Genomic DNA, 19,663 nt, shown 5'->3' with positions numbered 1-19,663 from the left:
CCATCCCGCAGTGAACAACACCATGCCGCATTGAACAACACCATGCCGCACTGAACAACACCATGCTGCACTGAACAACATTATGCTGCACTGAACAACACGATCCTGCATTGAACAACACCATGCCGCACTGAACAACACCATCCTGCACTGAACAACACCTTTCCACACTGAACAACACCATGCCGCACTGAACAACATTATGCCGCACTGAACAACACCATGCCGCACTGAACAACACCATGCCGCACTGAACAACACCATGCCGCACTGAACAACACCATGCCGCAATGAACAACACCATCCCGCACTGAACAACACCATGCCGCATTGAACAACACCATGCCGCACTGAACAACACCATCCCGCACTGAACAACACCACCCCGCACTGAACAACACGATCCCGCATTGAACAACACCATCCCGGACTGAACAACACCATGCCGCACTGAACAACACCATTCCGCACTGAACAACACCATGCCGCACTGAACAACACCATGCCGCACTGAACAACACCATGCCGCACTGAACAACACCATGCCGCACTGAACAACATTATGCCGCACTGAACAACACCATGCCGCACTGAACAACACCATCCCGCACTGAACAACACCATGCCGCATTGAACAACACCATGCCGCACTGAACAACACCATCCTGCACTGAACAACACCATCCCGCACTGAACAACACCATGCCGCACTGAACAACATTATGGCGCACTGAACAACATTATGCCGCACTGAACAACACCATGCCGCACTGAACAACACCATGCCGCACTGAACAACACCATGCCGCACTGAACAACATTATGCCGCACTGAACAACATTATGCCGCACTGAACAACACCATGCCGCACTGAACAACACCATGCCGCACTGAACAACACCATGCCGCACTGAACAACACGACGTCGCACTGAACAACACGACGCCGCACAGAACAACACGACGCCGCACAGAATAACACAATACCGCACAGAACAACACAATACCGCACAAACAGTTTTAGATAATATTACGTCGCAGTCATGTGACGCGGACATGACGTCAATAGGCGGAACTCACGGCAAAATTATAATCCGTGGGCGTGGCTTGCAACAGGAAGTAGGAAAGCGGCAGTTCTGGCAAACAAGACACAGCTGTTAGTAACACGATGACTAACAAGGCAAATATTTTTGTTTTCAGCTTGCAACTTGACCGTCTAGAGCGTACAAGGTAATTACAACTGTTTTTTTTTAGCCCTGAAAAGCGAGGGAGTGTGGCGTTTGGGAGGAATGTCGAACTCGGCGTCTGCTTCCAGCCACAGACGCCAAATTTCGACGATTATTTCGACTGGTCAACGGTTGTAAATTATTGCGTTGACTAAAAACTTTATTTAACTCTACTCTTAACTTTGCCGTTTCAGATATGCGGGTATTACACCGCGGAAATGACGTCAATAGGCTGAACTCTCGCCAAAATTCAAATCTGTGGGCGCAATGGCCTTGAGCGAGACACCGGATACAAACACGACGATTATCAACAGAAATATCTTTATTTTCCGCTTGCAAGTGGACCGTCTAGAGCGTACACGGTAAGTACAACTCATTGTGTTTAAAAAGATTTACGTTTGTGTAGTTTGCGTTGCGTTGTATCTGTGAATGTTGGTTGAGGCTAAATGTTAATGTTTAATTTCATTCCTTTAGGTTCCACGGTGTTTGTTGGCTGTATGTTTTCCACTGCAAGAAGAGGCTCGTATCATTGACCAGCAGGAGCTACAATGGTGAGTACCCCTTTCGTCTTCCATTTATGTTAAACACTTCCTATTTCATGTCTAACAGTACTCGATTTAACAAATAACCATAAATAAATACAGTGTGGGCAGTCACGTTAACATATGTGATTATCCTGCCTAATATGTTTATCACAAATATGTCACTAATCACTAATATGTTTATTTGTTTATCACAACACCTTTGGACCTTCAGCAATCGATTATTTACCTTCATCTACATAGAGACAGAACGATGGTGTCTTAAACATCTCATTCATTTCACCAAATAACTTCACGCAGGTGGATAACGGCCGTCTCGGTCACGCTATGTTGCGTGATGCAGTTTTGAAGAACCAAATGCATTTATTCAATGAATAAGTCAAGCTAGTTCTATGTTTATGATGTTGTAAGTTACGGTACCGATTGAAGTTGAGTTCGAAGCCAGTGGAAAACAGCGCTGCGTTTGTGCTCTCCAGGTACAAATGTTGTGATCTCTGACTGACGACCGGGCGAGACTCGAGTAAGAGATGTCCAAACGAGCTCCGGCAGGGCGGGCCAAGGCGGAGCGAACGGACGCCCTTCAGGCCGCCAATGACGAGCTGAGAACCAAACTGATGGACGTCCAGTTAGAACTTCAGCAGGAGAAGAACAAGGTGAAAACCTCAACAGACAGACACTGCCTGCCTCCCTGCCTGCCTCCCTGCCTGCCTCCCTGCCTGCCTCCCTCCCTCCCAGTTTTCCCGATGTAGATTAGACATGCGTGTGCCATGACTGTGTCAGCCTACATCAACAAATGCACCGAGGACGTCAGCACCACTAAGAATATCATCACCCGGGGCAACCAACGACCCTGGATGACTGAGGAGGTACGTCAAACGCTACGAGCGCGGAACTCTGCCTTCAAGTCTGGCGACAAGGAGACACTGAGGACAGCGAGAGCCAACTTGAACCGTGCCATCAGGATAGCGAAGCGAGACCGCAGTCGAAAATTTCAGGATCGTTTCCACGACGTCAAAAACATCAGGAGTATGTGGCAAGGCATACGGGCGATTACAGACTACAACTCACCCTCCCCCCCCCCGGTGGGTGTAGTTGATGCTGACTTTCTAAATGGTCTAAATAACTTCTTTGGGAGGTTCGAGGCACTAAACGGCACTCCAGCAGTTAAAACTGTCCCCCATCAGGAAGAGGAGGTACTCTGCCTTGACTCCGCAGACATGTGTTGAAGACCCTGAGGAGAGTCAACCCCTGTAAGGCCCCTGGCCCCGACAACATTCCTGGGCGTGTGTTCAGGGAATGTGCAAGTCATCTGGCTGGGGTCATCACAGACATTTTTAACACCTCGCTGGGCCAAGCCACAGTGCCGGCGTGCTTTAAGACTGCCTCCATCATTCCGGTGCCGAAGAAACCTCAAATCACCTCATTTAATGATTACCGGCCTGTTGCACTGACTCCGGTTATGATGAAGTGCTTCGAAAGGCTGCTTAAAGGTCACATCGTTTCCAGACTCCCCCTATTATTTGACCCGTTCCAGTTTGCCGACCGGCAAAACCGCTCCACTCAGGACGCCATCTCCTCCGTTCTTCACCTGAGCCTGGCTCACCTGGAGGAGAAGAACACCCATGTGCGGAGGCTGTTCCTGGACTTCAGCTCAGCGTTTAACACCATCATCCCACAGCATCTGGTAGGAAAATTGGAACACCTGGGCTTCAACACCCCCCTTCGCAACTGGCTGCTAGACTTCCTCACCAACAGACCTCAGTCAGTCCGGGTCGGACAGAACACCTCTGATGTCATCACCCTCAGCACAGGCTCCCTTCAGGGCTGCGTCCTGAGCCCCCTGCTGTGCACCCTGATGACACACGACTGCGTCCTCAGGTTCACCACCAATCACATCGTGAAGTCAGCAGACGACACAACGGTGGTGGGGCTCATCAGAGACAACAACGACCTGGACTACAGAGAGGAGGTGGAGCAGCTGGTGGGCTGGTGCAGAGAAAACAGCCTGATCCTGAATGAGGAGAAGATGAAGGAGATCATCGTCGACTTCAGGAAAAAACAGCCTCACCACGCTCCACTGATCATCAACAGCTCAGCTGTGGAGGTGGTCAGCACCACCAAATTCCTGGGGGTCCACATCACAGAAGACCTCACCTGGACTATGAACACTACGGCACTGGTCAAGAGGGCACAGAAGCGCTTGTACTTCCTGCGGAGGATGAGGAGAGCCCACCTGCCCCCACCCATCATGAGGACGTTCTACAGGAGCACCATAGAGAGCATTCTGACAAGCTGTCTCTCTGTGTGGTGTGGAGGCTGCACCGCCTCCGATTGGAAGAACGTGAGGAGAGTGGTGAGGACAGCAGAGAGGATCATAGGGGCTCCTCTTCCCTCCATTCAGGACATTTCATCTCAGCGCTGCATGTCCCGTGCCCGTAACATCATCAATGACCCATCACACCCCCACCATGGACTGTTCTCCCTGCTGCCCTCTGGGAAGAGGTTTGCAGCATCCGCTGCAGGTCCACCAGGTTCTGCAACAGCTTTTTCCCTGCTGTCATCAGACTGTTGAACACTAGAACTGTTGAGCTCTAAACTGAACTCTGCATCACACATTCACAGAACTGTACTTTATGACACTACGGACCTCTATCTTGCACTATCTCGCACTACCAACTTTACTGAACTTGTATAAACCCTTTAAATAGAAGTTTAATACATGGTTTAGCATTCCTCTGCACACTCTTGAATACTGTTTTGCCTACTTGCACTATTGCATAATTATCACTGCTGCACTTTATACTTATTTTATATATATATATATATATATATATATATATATATATATATATATATATATATATATATATATATATATAGTATATATGTATATATATATATTTTCATAGGATATGTTACTTCTATTCAACTGCAATATCACTACTTTGTTGTAAGACGTATGCAACGGAATTTCGTTTTGTATGCACCATGTGCAGACAAGATGACAATAAAGTTTGTCTAAGTCTAAGTCATGTCAGGTCAGCTGTCTGGAGAGAGAGAGAAGTCAGGACCTGCGGGCGGAGCACCACCGTGCCACCGCCGCCATGACGGAACTCAAAAGCAAACTCCATGAGGAGAAGCAGAAAGAGTTAGCCATTACCAGGGAGACATTACTGCGGCAGCATGAAATGGAGCTGATGAGAGTGATCAAAATCAAAGATGGAGAGATCCAGCGACTGAATGCCTTGGTCCTCAGCCTGAGGGACGGCTCCATGGACAAGGTGATCCGCTCTATCCGTGTCTGACTATCCGCACGCCACGTCGGGCTTCGATGCGGCCGCTACCGTATTGTGTAGCTTGTCCCCAGTAAGCGTCGCGGCGCTCCGTTGCGGTCTCAACGGCCCGGTGTGGCGCAATGTCTGCTCAGGTGAGGAGGGGGGGCGCTTTGCTGGCGGAGGTGGAGGAGACGCGGCGGTGTCGGGAGACCGAGCGGTGTCGCCTCCACCAGGAGCGCGGAAGAAGCCCTGGCAGCGGCCCAGCAGGCCTGGCAGTCCCGAGCGGCCGAGCTCCGATCGGCTCATCACCAGCATCGGGAGGAGCTGAGCCGAACCAAGAGAGACTGCGAGAGGGAGATCCGCCGACTGGTAGGACTGATCAGATGCGCGGTGCGTGGCTATGTTCCCAATTTCGTTGTATACCTGCAGTGCAATGACACCTAAGGCATTCTATTCTATTTCACAAGAAGAAAATGTCCGGTTGCTCGCTTCGCTTTTGTCACAGCAAAGGTGTTCTAGTCGATTCAAGAAAAAAATTGGCCGGTTGCTCTCTTTGTTTTTGTCACAATTCTGGCAAATGAGTTTGCCCGCCTGCCTGAGCGCTCCCCGTTTGTACATCCAGACGGATGAGATCAAGCTGAAAGACAGAGCGGTTAGTGTTTTGGATGAAGCCCTGGGGCCGGCCACGTCCACCGCCTTCAGCTGCAGACTCAGGCTGCCGAGCAGCAGATCGCTGCCCTGAGGGATTCCCAAAGGGCGGGCCTAAACTACCCTGGAAGTGGGGTCAACGCCGCTACTAGCAATCCTCTTCATTGCGTAAGCCACCTCATCACACACTTGCAGTACGCATGACTTAGTTCGTTGCTGGAGGAAGGTAGCACAAAAACAGTTTTGAACTTTGAACGAGTGCTTGTGTGTGTGTGTTGCGGGGCGTTTTCAGTCTCAGGAGGATCGGGACACGCGACGGTTTCATCTGAAAATCGCTGAGCTCAGCGCAGTCATCAGGAAACTGGAGGATCGAAACGCCCTGCTTTCTGAAGAGCGCAATGAACTGGTAATTTATTGACGGCACGCTTGAAGGTTTGCGCTACGTTTGATGCGCGCCATCCAGCGAGGCACCCATTGCGCTTGCTTATTAGTTGAGCGGCGCAGCGAGTCGGTTGCCTGGTAGATGTCTTTTATTGGGAGCCAAAGCCACGATTCCGTTCAAACCGATGCAAAAGGAATGGATACGTTCTGGCCCGCGTGTTGTGCGTCTTTCACATCCCGCACTTCATGCTTGCAGCTAAAGCGACTGAGAGAAACAGAAAGCCAGTTTCTGCCACTCCTGTACAAAAACAAACGCCTGAGCAGGAAGAATGAAGAACTCTCGCTGGTGCTGTGTCGCCTTGAAAACAAAGTGCGCTTTGTCACCCAGGAGAACGAGGAGATGGCAAGCTTGGTAAGTCGACGCGGACAACGGCGGCGTGCCAACAGAGTCCACTGCATTTGTGTTCCACAGAGAAGGCCTAGTTCGCTCAATGACCTGGACCGCGGTTGCGGCCAGCAGGACGGTGAAATGGAGTTCCTTCAAGTTGTGGAGCAGCGGCACATCATCGACGACTTGTCCAAGGTCTTCAGGCAGGCGACTCGGTGCACGTACGGCAGCGCCGCGCTCGCTCGCTGTCGCCAGGAAACCTTTTCCGTCCAAAGCTTGGCCGGCGGCCGCCATCCAAAAAATTGGCCCCTTAAATTCCGACCTTTCAAGCAGGAGCATTGTGCGCACGCGTTTGAACACGCTTTAGACTTGTTTTGCCGTTTTCAGCAGCTCAAAGCTCCCGTTTTGTCAGCGCCTTTGCCACTCGCTGTGCGCTGAAAACGACGGACTTGCCCGGCTGCTCAGCCCGTCAACCATGAGCCGCGAGCGCGACGTCATTGTCCGTAGGCAGCTAGTGGCAAAATGCACCCTGTTAGAGTTGCGCTCGCTCCAACTTATTTTGCAAGAACCACACGGGAGACAAGTAAGTTCTTTTGGACACCTGCAGGTGGAGAGTCCATCCGTTGTACGAATGAAGTCTGACTCTCGGCTCCTGCACGAGCATTTTAATTAAGAGAAACAGGGTGGGTGTAAGAGTGGATTGAATAGAGGAAGCCCTTGACCTCTAGTCAAAACATAGCAAGGGGTGTTTTACGACTTTGTGTAGGAAGGGATAAGCGATAGGGATAAATAAGGGATAAATAATATTATTTATTACAGGTCGCAGTCAAAGTCAAAGCAACACAATGATACGATAAAGATAATCTGGAAAACCCTGACACACCCTGTAGTTGTCACTTTTGGAAAAGACGAGCGTCCCTCCAATCATCGCCGGTGACGTGTTTTTCAGGCTCTGGAGACAGGAGCTCATGTCAGAAATGTCATTGTGAGTCGCGTTTGTTTCTGCGCCGGAGCCGTTCGTTCCCTTTGCATCCAAAGAATCTCAAAGGCGGATTATTTGTGTCGACAGGAGAGAGATTTGCTGCTACGATACCGACGTCGAGAATCTCTGAGGAGGAACAAAGCGTGAGGTCCTGCAAGGTGAGTCTGTTTGTTTGCGGCTGCTTGGTGTTGCGCAAGATGAAATGGCCTTTTTCTCGCTATCGTTCCTCTCGTCGATTCATCGTGAGGTGTCGCTTCAGTTTGTTCAGAGAGATGTTCGCTTCCGCGCCCGCAGGTCATCGAAACATTTTACGGCTACGACGAAGACGTGTTGGTGGACTCGGACGGATCGTCCTTGTCTTTTCACACCGACAGAACCCCCGACACGGAACCCGAAGAGGTAGCCCGCCATTTCTGCCAGCGTATTGGCACCAAACATTCCTCTTCAGCCTGGAATCGGACTCGTCTTTGCGTCGCGGGTGCTTTGTCGCCGGTCTGACTGATTCTGGTACTAGTGCTGTGTTGCATTGGTGTGTGCATGAAGAGGCGGAGCTTCGCTACCGCCAGCTGACGCAAGAATATCAAGCGCTGCAACGAGCCTACGCTCTGCTAGCCCAGACCAGCGAAAGGGGACTACGACGCCGAGAAGGAGATCAAGGTGGCGCCCCTTCCCGCAACCCCCGGCCGGGTCGCAGCCTCCCCGTTCTCACCCAGCCTCGGGTGTTCTCTGGTCTGAAAGGAGGAGGAGGAGCCTCCCTCCTCCTCCTTTCAGACCAGAGAAAAGCTGATGGTAGAAATGGGTCACTATCAAAGCAGAGTAGCAGATCTGGAGTCAGCGCTGAAGCAACAAGGACAGGTAAGCTCATCAATGAGCACACCTTTTTCTCAGACAAAATAGCTACATTCTTCAGTCACTCATCCGTCTGGCATTACTGGACCAACCCCCCCCCCCCCCCCCCCGAACGTGGCTGGGAAAATGCGGAGAAAAGCAAATGTCATTTTCCAGTCAACCAAAGAATTTGTGGATGAAAATGACACAACATTCCAAAGCTGTCCACGCGTTTGTCTCTTCTAGAATGTCAAGTGGGTGGAGGAGAAGCAGCTGCTGCGTCAGAGCAATCAGCAGTTGGCCGAAAAGGTGACGGAAAGAAAGGCGCTGGGCGGAGTCGCTTGGCGTCACACCTGTCGGGAAGCCCCGCAGATGAGGTCTGACTGTCTTTTCAGGTCAGGCGGATGGAGGCGGAAGAAGCGCGTCTGAAAGAGCACATCCAGGATATCCGAGACCAAAACGAACTGCTTGAGTTCCGCATCCTGGAGCTGGAGGTGGGAAGACTCGCACAAGCGTGTTGAGGCCAGAGATGTGACGGACGGACGGACGGACGGACGGACGGATGCATGCCTCTGCCTTTCAGGAGAGGGAGTGGCGCTCCCCCGTCTTGAAGTTTCTGCAAGTCCGTTTCCCAGACGGCCTCAGCCCTTTGCAGATCTACTGCGAGGCCGAGGGCGTGAGCGTATGTAAGGCGTCCCTCGCAACCCTAACCTTAACCCGAGGTCCCAGAACACCTTACATTGCTCCTTGCGCCTTTCCCCCGGACATCGTCATCAGTGATCTGATGAAGAAGCTGGACATCCTGGGCTATAACGCCGTAAGTGTATGTCGAACTCCTTATGTTCGCACTCCACGAGACTCGGCGGCTCAAATGTGACTTTTGGAAGGCTTTGCGCTGAAAGAAGCTTGTTGACGCTGTGCCTTTGGGCTCTTGCAGAATCTCACCAACGAGGAGCAGGTGGTCGTGATTCACGCCAGGACCCTTCTCACCCTAGCCGAGAAGGTAACGCGCACGTCCACGCACGCTCTCGCATTCTGCTTATGTGACAGCAGCCTTTCCTCAGTGGTTAGAATACATCAAAGAGACCAAGTCAGCACTTCAACAGAAGATGTTGGACATTGAAAGTGAGAAGGTAGACAGACACGCGACATCAGCCAAGGGGAACTCCGGCAATGTGCCCCAACAATTCTGACCTTGAGCTGTGCTAGGATATGTTCTGCAAGCAGAAGGGCTACCTGGATGAAGAGTTGGACTTCAGGAAGTGTTCCATGGACCAGGCTCATAAGGTAAGCCGCCCTCAAATCTCCCGCCGGACCACTGATGGACGAGGATTGCGGCCCAGAGGATCCTGGAGCTGGAGGCCATGTTGTACGAGGCGCTACCGCAGCGGGACTGCCCCGCCACGGACGGCGAAAAAGCCAGCCACGCTGGCGTGAATGACGTGCTGACGGCGGATCAGAGAGAAGAGCTTAGGAGCGCCGTAGACCAATGGAAGCGAGCCCTGATGTGCGAGTTGAGGGAGCGCGACGCTTGCATCCTCCAAGAGAGAATGGATCTGCTGCACAGCGCGCAACAGGTAAGGGCCCAAAGCCAGCCCGGCACTTACTTGCACGCTTACTGGCTTTTGAATGCCACTTTCCATTTGTCCGTCCTAGAGGAACAAAGAGCTGAAAGAATTCATCGAAGCTCAGAAGAGACAAATCAAACAATTGGAGGAGAAGTTTCTCTTTCTCTTTCTATTCTTCTCCTTGGCCTTCATTCTGTGGCCCTAACACCAGCTGGTGAGTGAGCTCCAGCGGCACCGCACTCGACACCTCCGATACACTGCCAGCCGGTCTCAGACGTTGGCAGACGCTCCGATGCCAACGTATACCCCCCGCCACGGTGACAGAGGCACCGCGTCACACCGGCGCTCATCCAATCAGAAGGCAGGAAAAGCAAATTCACATGCAGGGCACTTTTGAACCAGAAGAGAGCGCCACAAAAAACGGTTGTTGCCCCAAACGCGCACTAAAAAGGGTCAGAATAACAAGAGTCCCACTGGCCAGCCGGGGCCACCCGTCCAGCTGTTTCTTCAGGGGGGAAAAAAATTGGAGTCACCGGTGAGTACATTTTGCATTTAGCTCTGCTTTTCTGCTTCTGTCTTCAAGTGTGTGGCATCCTGCGATCAAAGAGTCAGCCAACCCCAAAGCGGTTGACCTCAACGTCCCACCACCATGCCTACCAGAGCAGGTGACGTGATGCTTTGGACATCCTTCCGTCTCAGATGCCCAAAAGTACTCTTTGCCACATCTGCGGCAATACGGTGTCTTTTCAAAGGTGCAAATAAATCCAGCGTGGGCGGAACACGCACGTCTTCGGTTTTTCCCGCTTTGTTTGTGTGACAGCTGTTGTGAAAATTTTATACAAATAAAGTTGTATAGTACAGGTTTGGCCAAGCCGCAACTCCCGAACCGCATGCGGCTCTTTTATGTTCATATCAACATTTGTGTGTGTGTGTGTGTGTGGGGGGGGGGGGGGGGGGGGGTTGTGCGTGTTGGCTTCACTTGAGTTCAATTTGGTATTTTGGTCAAAAGCGCATGTGGTGAAATTCCACAAAGTAGGATGGGCAAACACATTTCTTTAAACTATGAGTGTCAATTGGGCTCTCGAAATGGCAGGGAAAAGATGCACAGCAAAACGAAAATACGTAGATGAACACAGGACGTTTTAATCAGAGTGGGAAAGTTTCTATTTTTTGTTGAACGTGATGGCAAACCATTCTGCCTGATATGTCAGACCTCAGCGCATTTCAAAGATTCAAATCTTCAGCGCCATGCACTTCAGCTCACTCCATGCTAACATTGATCAGGCGTCGAACCCGCATCATCATGCTTAAGAGGTGGCCATGCTAACCAGTGCGCCATTATGTCAACGCATAATAACTAAGTCTACTGGTCAAAACAGCGGTTACTATATGACGTCGCTACGTCGTGGTCACGTGACGCAGACAAGACGTCAATGGACGTGGGCAGAGTTAACTTGTTTAAAAGGGAGTAGGCAGAAGAAATATTTAATTTATTTAAATCTATTTTGAGTGCACACCATTATGCCAATGCATAACAACTGTAAATCTACTAAACAAAACAGCGGTTGCTATATGACATCTGCCACGTCGTGGTCACGTGACATACGTGACGTCGATGGGCGTAACTTTCGCCGGAATTCAAATCCGCGGGGAGAGTTAACTTGTTTAAAAGAGAGTGGGCAGAAGAATTATTTAATTTATTTAAATCTATTTGGTGTGTGCGCCATTATGTCAATGCATAACAACTGTAAGTCTACTAAACAAAACAGCGGTTGCTATTTGACGTCTGCCACGTCGTGGTCACGTGACGCGGACGTGACGTCGACGCCTACTTTACATCCCACCGATCACAGGACTCCTCGGCTGCATAACCGTGCCCCCTTCCCAACCAATCGGATTTGCTATACGCGAAAACGACGCCAATGGAAAGAGCTTCCGCCCAAATTTAAATCCGTGGGCGTGGCTCGCAGCAGGAAGTAGGAAAATGGCGGCGATGTTGACAAAGACACAGCGGATGGTAACATACGACTAACAAGAGAAATATTTTTATTTTCTGCTTGCAACTGGACCGTCCAGAGCGTACACGGTAAGTACAACTCATCGTTTTTAAAAAGAAGTACTTTTGTTGCCCTGAAAAGCGAGTGAGCGTGGCGTTTGTGGGGGACGTCGAATTTCGACGATTCTTTCTGGTCAACGGTTGTAAATGATTGTGTTGATTAAAAAAGAAAACTTGATGTAACTCTACTTTTAACTGCCGTTTCAGATAGATTTGGAATTGCATCACATCCAATTTTGCCTAGAGCGTACACGGTAAGTAACACTCGTTGTGTTTAAGGAGATTTACGTTTGTAATAGCAGAAGTGTAGCCGCGTTGCGTTGTACGTGTGAATGTTGGTCCGGGCGAAATGTTAATGTTTAATTTCATTCCTTTAGGTTCCACGGTGTTTGTTGGCTGCAAGTTTTCCACTGCAAGAAGAGGCTCATATCATTGACCAGGAGCGAGCTACAATGGTGAGTAGCCATAACATTTATGTTAAACACTTCCTATTTCATGTCTAACAGTACTTGATTTAACAAATAACCATAAATAAATACAGTGTGGGCACTGAAGTTAACATATGTGATTATACTGCCTAATCTGTCACCGAGTAGATTGTTGCAAAGTAATATAAGATCCAAAGTTGTAATTCAGAATAGTTTTCAAAAGAAGGCCATTAGAATTATATACAAGTCTGATTACCCCGAACAAGCTATTAATTAAATCACAAATTCTTCAATTCAAAGATTTGGTAGATTATCAGACAAATAATGTCTAACAGTAATTGATTTAACACATCACGATAAGTAGATTGAGTGTGGGCACTCTCAAGTTAACCTATGTGATTATACTGCCTAATCTGTTACAGAGTATGTTGTTGCCAAGTAATGTAGAATAGATCCAAAGTAGTAATCCAGAATAGTTTTGAAGAGGCCATTAGAATGATAAACAAATCTGATTACCTTGAACATAATAACAAGCTAAGTGTTTAATATGTCCTATGAAGTCAAAATTGGGCACCATCATGTGGTGAAATTTGGAATTGCATCACATCCAATTTTGCCTGGGAACAAACAGATTACATAAATCTTAGTTTTGAATAAGCCACTCCTTCTCAAACAAGTAAACTCTGCCCATTTTGCGCAGTAGATGTTCTGTTAATATCTAGTATTTATACAAAGTCATAATTTAAATTGCTTTCAACCTTCATTCATCGGTTCAACCAACATTACTCGCTCTTCTTACCAACTTGTATTGATTTAACTAAGCGTTTAATACTTCCTATCAGGTCTCAAATCGAGATTTGGCAAAATACAATTTCAGCAAATCCAATTTTGCCAGGGAACAAAAATAGATTAAATAAACTAAATAAGTCCTCTTCCCATTAAATAAATCAGAAAAGTCTGTCTTGTAACCAGTCCTCTTCAAACAAGTAAAGTCTGCCCATTTTGTGCCGTAGATTTTGTGACTATGCCTAGTATTTAAACAAAATCATAATTTAAACGACTTCTTTCCTTCATTCACTTTGGAAATTTGGAATTGCAGCAAATCGAATTTTGGCAGGGAACAAAAATAGATCAATTAAACTAAATAAGTCTTCTTCCCATTAAATAAATTAAAAAAGTCTGTCTTGTAACCAGTCCTTTTCAAACAAGTAAAGTCTGCCCATTTTGTGCCGTCGATTTTGTGTTAATGCCTAGTATTTATACAAAATCATAATTTAAAGGACTTCATTCCTTCATTCACTTTGGAAATTTGGAATTGCAGCACATCAAATTTTGCCTGGGAAGAAAAGTAGATTAAATAAATTTAATAAGTCTTACTACTTCCCATTAAATAAATTAAATACGTCTTACTTGTTCCCACTCCTTTTCAAAACAGTAGTTTAAAACGAGGGCCCTTCACTCAATCTTTAACCTCAACCCCGCACGTTGTGTTGTATCTGTGAATGTTGGTTGTGGCCAAATGATAGTTTTCTTTCATTCGTTTAGGTTCCAAGAAAACTTGATGTAACTCTACTTTTAACTGCCGTTTCAGATAAGCGGGTATTACGTTGCAGTCAAATGCCGCGGATATGACGTAATTGCCCGAACCTCCGCCAAAATTCAAATCTGTTGGCGCGATGGCCGTGAGCCACTGAGCAGCGACGATTATCAACAGAAATATCTTTATTTTCTGCTTGCAACTGGACCGTCTAGAGCGTACACGGTAAGTAACACTCATTGTGTTTAAGGAGATTTACATTTGTAATAGCAGAAGTGTAGCCGCGTTGCGTTGTACGTGTGAAAATTGGTCGAGGCGAAATGTTAATGTTTAATTTCATTCCTTTAGGTTCCACGGTGTTTGTTGGCTGCAAGTTTTTCACTGCAAGAAGAGGCTCGTATCATTGACCAGGAGCGAGCTACAATGGTGAGTAGCCATAACATTTATGTTAAACACTTCCTATTTCATGTCTAACAGTACTTGATTTAACAAATAACCATAAATAAATACAGTGTGGGCACTGAAGTTAACATATGTGATTATACTGCCTAATCTGTCACGGAGTAGATTGTTGCAAAGTAATATAAGATCCAAAGTTGTAATTCAGAATAGTTTTCAAAAGAAGGCCATTAGAATTATATACAAGTCTGATTACCCTGAGCAAGCTATTAATTAAATCACAAATTCTTCAATTCAAAGATTTGGTAGATTATCAGACAAATAATGTCTAACAGTAATTGATTTAACACATCACGATAAGTAGATTGAGTGTGGGCACTCTCAAGTTAACATATGTGATTATACTGCCTAATCTGTTACAGAGTATGTTGTTGCCAAGTAATGTAGAATAGATCCAAAGTAGTAATCCAGAATAGTTTTGAAGAGGCCATTAGAATGATAAACAAATCTGATTACCTTGAACATAATAACAAGCTAAGTGTTTAATATGTCCTATGAAGTCAAAATTGGGCACCATCATGTGGTGAAATTTGGAATTGCATCACATCCAATTTTGCCTGGGAACAAACAGATTACATAAATCTTAGTTTTGAATAAGCCACTCCTTCTCAAACAAGTAAACTCTGCCCATTTTGCGCAGTAGATGTTCTGTTAATATCTAGTATTTATACAAAGTCATAATTTAAATTGCTTTCAACCTTCATTCATCGGTTCAACCAACATTACTCGCTCTTCTTACCAACTTGTATTGATTTAACTAAGCGTTTAATACTTCCTATCAGGTCTCAAATCGAGATTTGGCAAAATACAATTTCAGCAAATCCAATTTTGCCAGGGAACAAAAATAGATTAAATAAACTAAATAAGTCCTCTTCCCATTAAATAAATCAGAAAAGTCTGTCTTGTAACCAGTCCTCTTCAAACAAGTAAAGTCTGCCCATTTTGTGCCGTAGATTTTGTGTCTATGCCTAGTATTTAAACAAAATCATAATTTAAACGACTTCTTTCCTTCATTCACTTTGGAAATTTGGAATTGCAGCAAATCGAATTTTGGCAGGGAACAAAAATAGATCAATTAAACTAAATAAGTCTTCTTCCCATTAAATAAATTAAAAAAGTCTGTCTTGTAACCAGTCCTTTTCAAACAAGTAAAGTCTGCCCATTTTGTGCCGTCGATTTTGTGTTAATGCCTAGTATTTATACAAAATCATAATTTAAAGGACTTCATTCCTTCATTCACTTTGGAAATTTGGAATTGCAGCACATCAAATTTTGCCTGGGAAGAAAAGTAGATTAAATAAATTTAATAAGTCTTACTACTTCCCATTAAATAAATTAAATACGTCTTACTTGTTCCCACTCCTTTTCAAAACAGTAGTTTAAAACGAGGGCCCTTCACTCAATCTTTAACCCCAACCCCGCACGTTGTGTTGTATCTGTGAATGTTGGTTGTGGCCAAATGATAGTTTTCTTTCATTCGTTTAGGTTCCAAGAAAACTTGATGTAACTCTACTTTTAACTGCCGTTTCAGATAAGCGGGTATTACGTCGCAGTCATGTGCCGTGGATATGACGTAATTGCCCGAACCTCCGCCAAAATTCAAATCTGTTGGCGCGATGGCCGTGAGCCACTGAGCAGCGACGATTATCAACAGAAATATCTTTATTTTCTGCTTGCAACTGGACCGTCTAGAGCGTACACGGTAAGTAACACTCATTGTGTTTAAGGAGATTTACGTTTGTAATAGCAGAAGTGTAGCCGCGTTGCGTTGTACGTGTGAAAATTGGTCGAGGCGAAATGTTAATGTTTAATTTCATTCCTTTAGGTTCCACGGTGTTTGTTGGCTGCAAGTTTTCCACTGCAAGAAGAGGCTCGTATCATTGACCAGGAGCGAGCTACAATGGTGAGTAGCCATAACATTTATGTTAAACACTTCCTATTTCATGTCTAACAGTACTTGATTTAACAAATAACCATAAATAAATACAGTGTGGGCACTGAAGTTAACATATGTGATTATACTGCCTAATCTGTCACCGAGTAGATTGTTGCAAAGTAATATAAGATCCAAAGTTGTAATTCAGAATAGTTTTCAAAAGAAGGCCATTAGAATTATATACAAGTCTGATTACCCCGAACAAGCTATTAATTAAATCACAAATTCTTCAATTCAAAGATTTGGTAGATTATCAGACAAATAATGTCTAACAGTAATTGATTTAACACATCACGATAAGTAGATTGAGTGTGGGCACTCTCAAGTTAACATATGTGATTATACTGCCTAATCTGTTACAGAGTATGTTGTTGCCAAGTAATGTAGAATAGATCCAAAGTAGTAATCCAGAATAGTTTTGAAGAGGCCATTAGAATGATAAACAAATCTGATTACCTTGAACATAATAACAAGCTAAGTGTTTAATATGTCCTATGAAGTCAAAATTGGGCACCATCATGTGGTGAAATTTGGAATTGCATCACATCCAATTTTGCCTGGGAACAAACAGATTACATAAATCTTAGTTTTGAATAAGCCACTCCTTCTCAAACAAGTAAACTCTGCCCATTTTGCGCAGTAGATGTTCTGTTAATATCTAGTATTTATACAAAGTCATAATTTAAATTGCTTTCAACCTTCATTCATCGGTTCAACCAACATTACTCGCTCTTCTTACCAACTTGTATTGATTTAACTAAGCGTTTAATACTTCCTATCAGGTCTCAAATCGAGATTTGGCAAAATACAATTTCAGCAAATCCAATTTTGCCAGGGAACAAAAATAGATTAAATAAACTAAATAAGTCCTCTTCCCATTAAATAAATCAGAAAAGTCTGTCTTGTAACCAGTCCTCTTCAAACAAGTAAAGTCTGCCCATTTTGTGCCGTAGATTTTGTGTCTATGCCTAGTATTTAAACAAAATCATAATTTAAACGACTTCTTTCCTTCATTCACTTTGGAAATTTGGAATTGCAGCAAATCGAATTTTGCCAGGGAACAAAAATAGATCAATTAAACTAAATAAGTCTTCTTCCCATTAAATAAATTAAAAAAGTCTGTCTTGTAACCAGTCCTTTTCAAACAAGTAAAGTCTGCCCATTTTGTGCCGTCGATTTTGTGTTAATGCCTAGTATTTATACAAAATCATAATTTAAAGGACTTCATTCCTTCATTCACTTTGGAAATTTGGAATTGCAGCACATCAAATTTTGCCTGGGAAGAAAAGTAGATTAAATAAATTTAATAAGTCTTACTACTTCCCATTAAATAAATTAAATACGTCTTACTTGTTCCCACTCCTTTACAAAAAAGTAGTTTAAAACGAGGTCCCTTCACTCAACCTTTAACCCTATTTATTCACCTTCTAGGCTAAGTGTTAAAGGCTAAGTGTTAAAGGCTAAGTGTTAAAGGCTAAGTGTTAGAGGCTAAGTGCCAGAGGCTAGGCGCCAGAGGCGAGTTTTTGTGGGCTGAAGTTTTAGTGGGGTTAGTGTGAATACAATCCAAAAGAATACAACAGAATACAATACAATAGAATATAATACATAGATTAAATTCAATAGCTCTTACTACTTCCCATTAAATAAATTAAATACGTCTTACTTGTTCCCAATCCTTTTCAAAAAAGTAGTTTAAAACGAGGGCCCTTCACTCAACCTTTAACCTCAACCCCGCACGTCACATTGTGTTGTATCTGTGAATGTTGGTTGTGGCCAAATGATAGTTTTCTTTCATTCGTTTAGGTTCCACGGTGTTTGTTGGCTATGTTTTCCACTGTCAGAAGGATGAAAATACAAAGTACAACGCTTGGACGTGGGCGAAGACGTCACCGGTGAGTCCTTCCTTCCTATTTATTTACCTTCTAGATGCTAGAGGCTAAGTGTTAGAGGCTAAGTGTTAGAGGCTAAGTGTTAAACACAATACGAACAACACAACGATACTGCACTGAACAACACGATACCGCACTGAGAAACACGATACCGCACTGAACAACACGATACCGCACTGAACAACACCATGCCGCACTGAACACCATGCCACACTGAACAACACCATCCCGCACTGAACAACACCATGCCGCACTAAACAACACCATGCCGCACTGAAATACACCATGCCTCACTGAACGACACCATGCCGCACTGAAAGACACCATGCCGCACTGAACGACACCATGCCGCACTGAAAGACACCATCCCGCACTGAACACCATGCCGCACTGAACAACACCATCCTGCACTGAACAACACCATCCCGCACTGAACAACACCATGCCGCACTGAACAACATTATGCCGCACTGAACATTATGCCGCACTGAACAACACCATGCCGCACTGAACAACACCATGCCGCACTGAACAACATGATGCCGCACTGAACAACACCATGCCGCACTGAACAACACCATGCCGCACTGAACAACACCATGCCGCACTGAACAACATTATGCCGCACTGAACAACACCATGCCGCACTGAACAACACCATCCTGCACTGAACAACACCATTCCGCATTGAACACCATGCCGCACTGAACAACACCATCCCGCACTGAACAACACCATCCCGCACTGAACAACACCATGCCGCACTGAACAACATTATGCCGCACTGAACAACATTATGCCGCACTGAACAACACCATGCCGCACTGAACAACACCATGCCGCACTGAACAACACCATGCCGCACTGAACAACATTATAACGCACTGAACAACACCATCCCGCACTGAACAACACCATGCCGCACTAAACAACATTATGCCGCACTGAACAACATTATGCCGAAATGAACAACACCATGCCGCACTGAACAACACCATGCCGCACTGAACAACACCATCCTGCACTGAACAACACCATCCCGCACTGAACAACACCATGCCGCACTGAACAACACCATGCCGCACTGAACAACACCATGCCGCAATGAACAACACCATCCCGCACTGAACAACATTATGCCGCACTGAACAACATTATGCCGCACTGAACAACACCATGCCGCACTGAACAACACCATGCCGCACTGAACAACACCATCCTGCACTGAACAACACCATCCCGCACTGAACAACACCATGCCGCACTGAACAACATTATGGCGCACTGAACAACATTATGCCGCACTGAACAACACCATGCCGCACTGAACAACACCATGCCGCACTGAACAACACCATGCCGCAATGAACAACACCATCCCGCACTGAACAACACCATGCCGCACTGAGCAACACCATGCCGCACTGAACAACACCATCCTGCACTGAACAACACCATGCCGCACTGAACAACACCATTCCGCACTGAACAACACCATGCCGCACTGAACAACATTACGCT

General features: G+C 45.9%; 1 protein-coding gene and 2 long non-coding RNA genes across 3 annotated transcripts; all 3 read left to right on the top strand.

Moving 5' to 3' along the window:
* Positions 1 to 1,262: 1,262 nt before the first annotated feature.
* LOC148378551 (uncharacterized) lies at positions 1,263 to 3,536 on the top strand. The gene is made up of 3 exons (XR_015855794.1): positions 1,263 to 1,587; positions 1,700 to 1,776; positions 2,244 to 3,536. It is a non-coding gene; the product is annotated as an uncharacterized LOC148378551 (long non-coding RNA).
* Positions 3,537 to 9,359: 5,823 nt separating this feature from the next.
* Positions 9,360 to 10,723, top strand: LOC148378550 (janus kinase and microtubule-interacting protein 3-like). The gene is made up of 4 exons (XM_088367849.1): positions 9,360 to 9,402; positions 9,479 to 9,556; positions 9,613 to 9,846; positions 9,926 to 10,723. Exons 1-4 carry the CDS (start codon positions 9,379 to 9,381, stop codon positions 10,040 to 10,042), a joined length of 453 nt encoding a protein of 150 aa, XP_088223975.1. The 5' UTR covers positions 9,360 to 9,378; the 3' UTR covers positions 10,043 to 10,723.
* Positions 10,724 to 12,269: 1,546 nt separating this feature from the next.
* LOC148378549 (uncharacterized) lies at positions 12,270 to 16,015 on the top strand. Its single transcript, XR_015855802.1, has 4 exons — positions 12,270 to 12,348; positions 13,913 to 14,083; positions 14,207 to 14,284; positions 15,849 to 16,015. It is a non-coding gene; the product is annotated as an uncharacterized LOC148378549 (long non-coding RNA).
* The last annotated feature ends 3,648 nt before the right edge of the window (positions 16,016 to 19,663 follow it).

The sequence above is a fragment of the Syngnathus floridae genome, unplaced genomic scaffold (genome assembly GCF_059516105.1).
Source record: "Syngnathus floridae isolate MCC-2025c unplaced genomic scaffold, RoL_Sflo_1.0 HiC_scaffold_38, whole genome shotgun sequence".
NCBI lineage: Eukaryota > Metazoa > Chordata > Actinopteri > Syngnathiformes > Syngnathidae > Syngnathus > Syngnathus floridae.
Note: the sequence above shows the minus strand (reverse complement) of the source record. Positions and strands in the feature narration are given on the sequence as shown.

What these genes read in the sequence shown, in the direction of transcription:
- LOC148378550 (XM_088367849.1), top strand. Translation starts at nt 9,379, where the DNA reads ATGTTGGACATTGAAAGTGAGAAG. An exon ending in CCATGGACCAGGCTCATAAG is followed by an intron (nt 9,557 to 9,612) that starts GTAAGCCGCCCT and finishes ATTGCGGCCCAG; the next exon opens with AGGATCCTGGAGCTGGAGGC. An exon ending in TGCTGCACAGCGCGCAACAG is followed by an intron (nt 9,847 to 9,925) that starts GTAAGGGCCCAA and finishes TGTCCGTCCTAG; the next exon opens with AGGAACAAAGAGCTGAAAGA.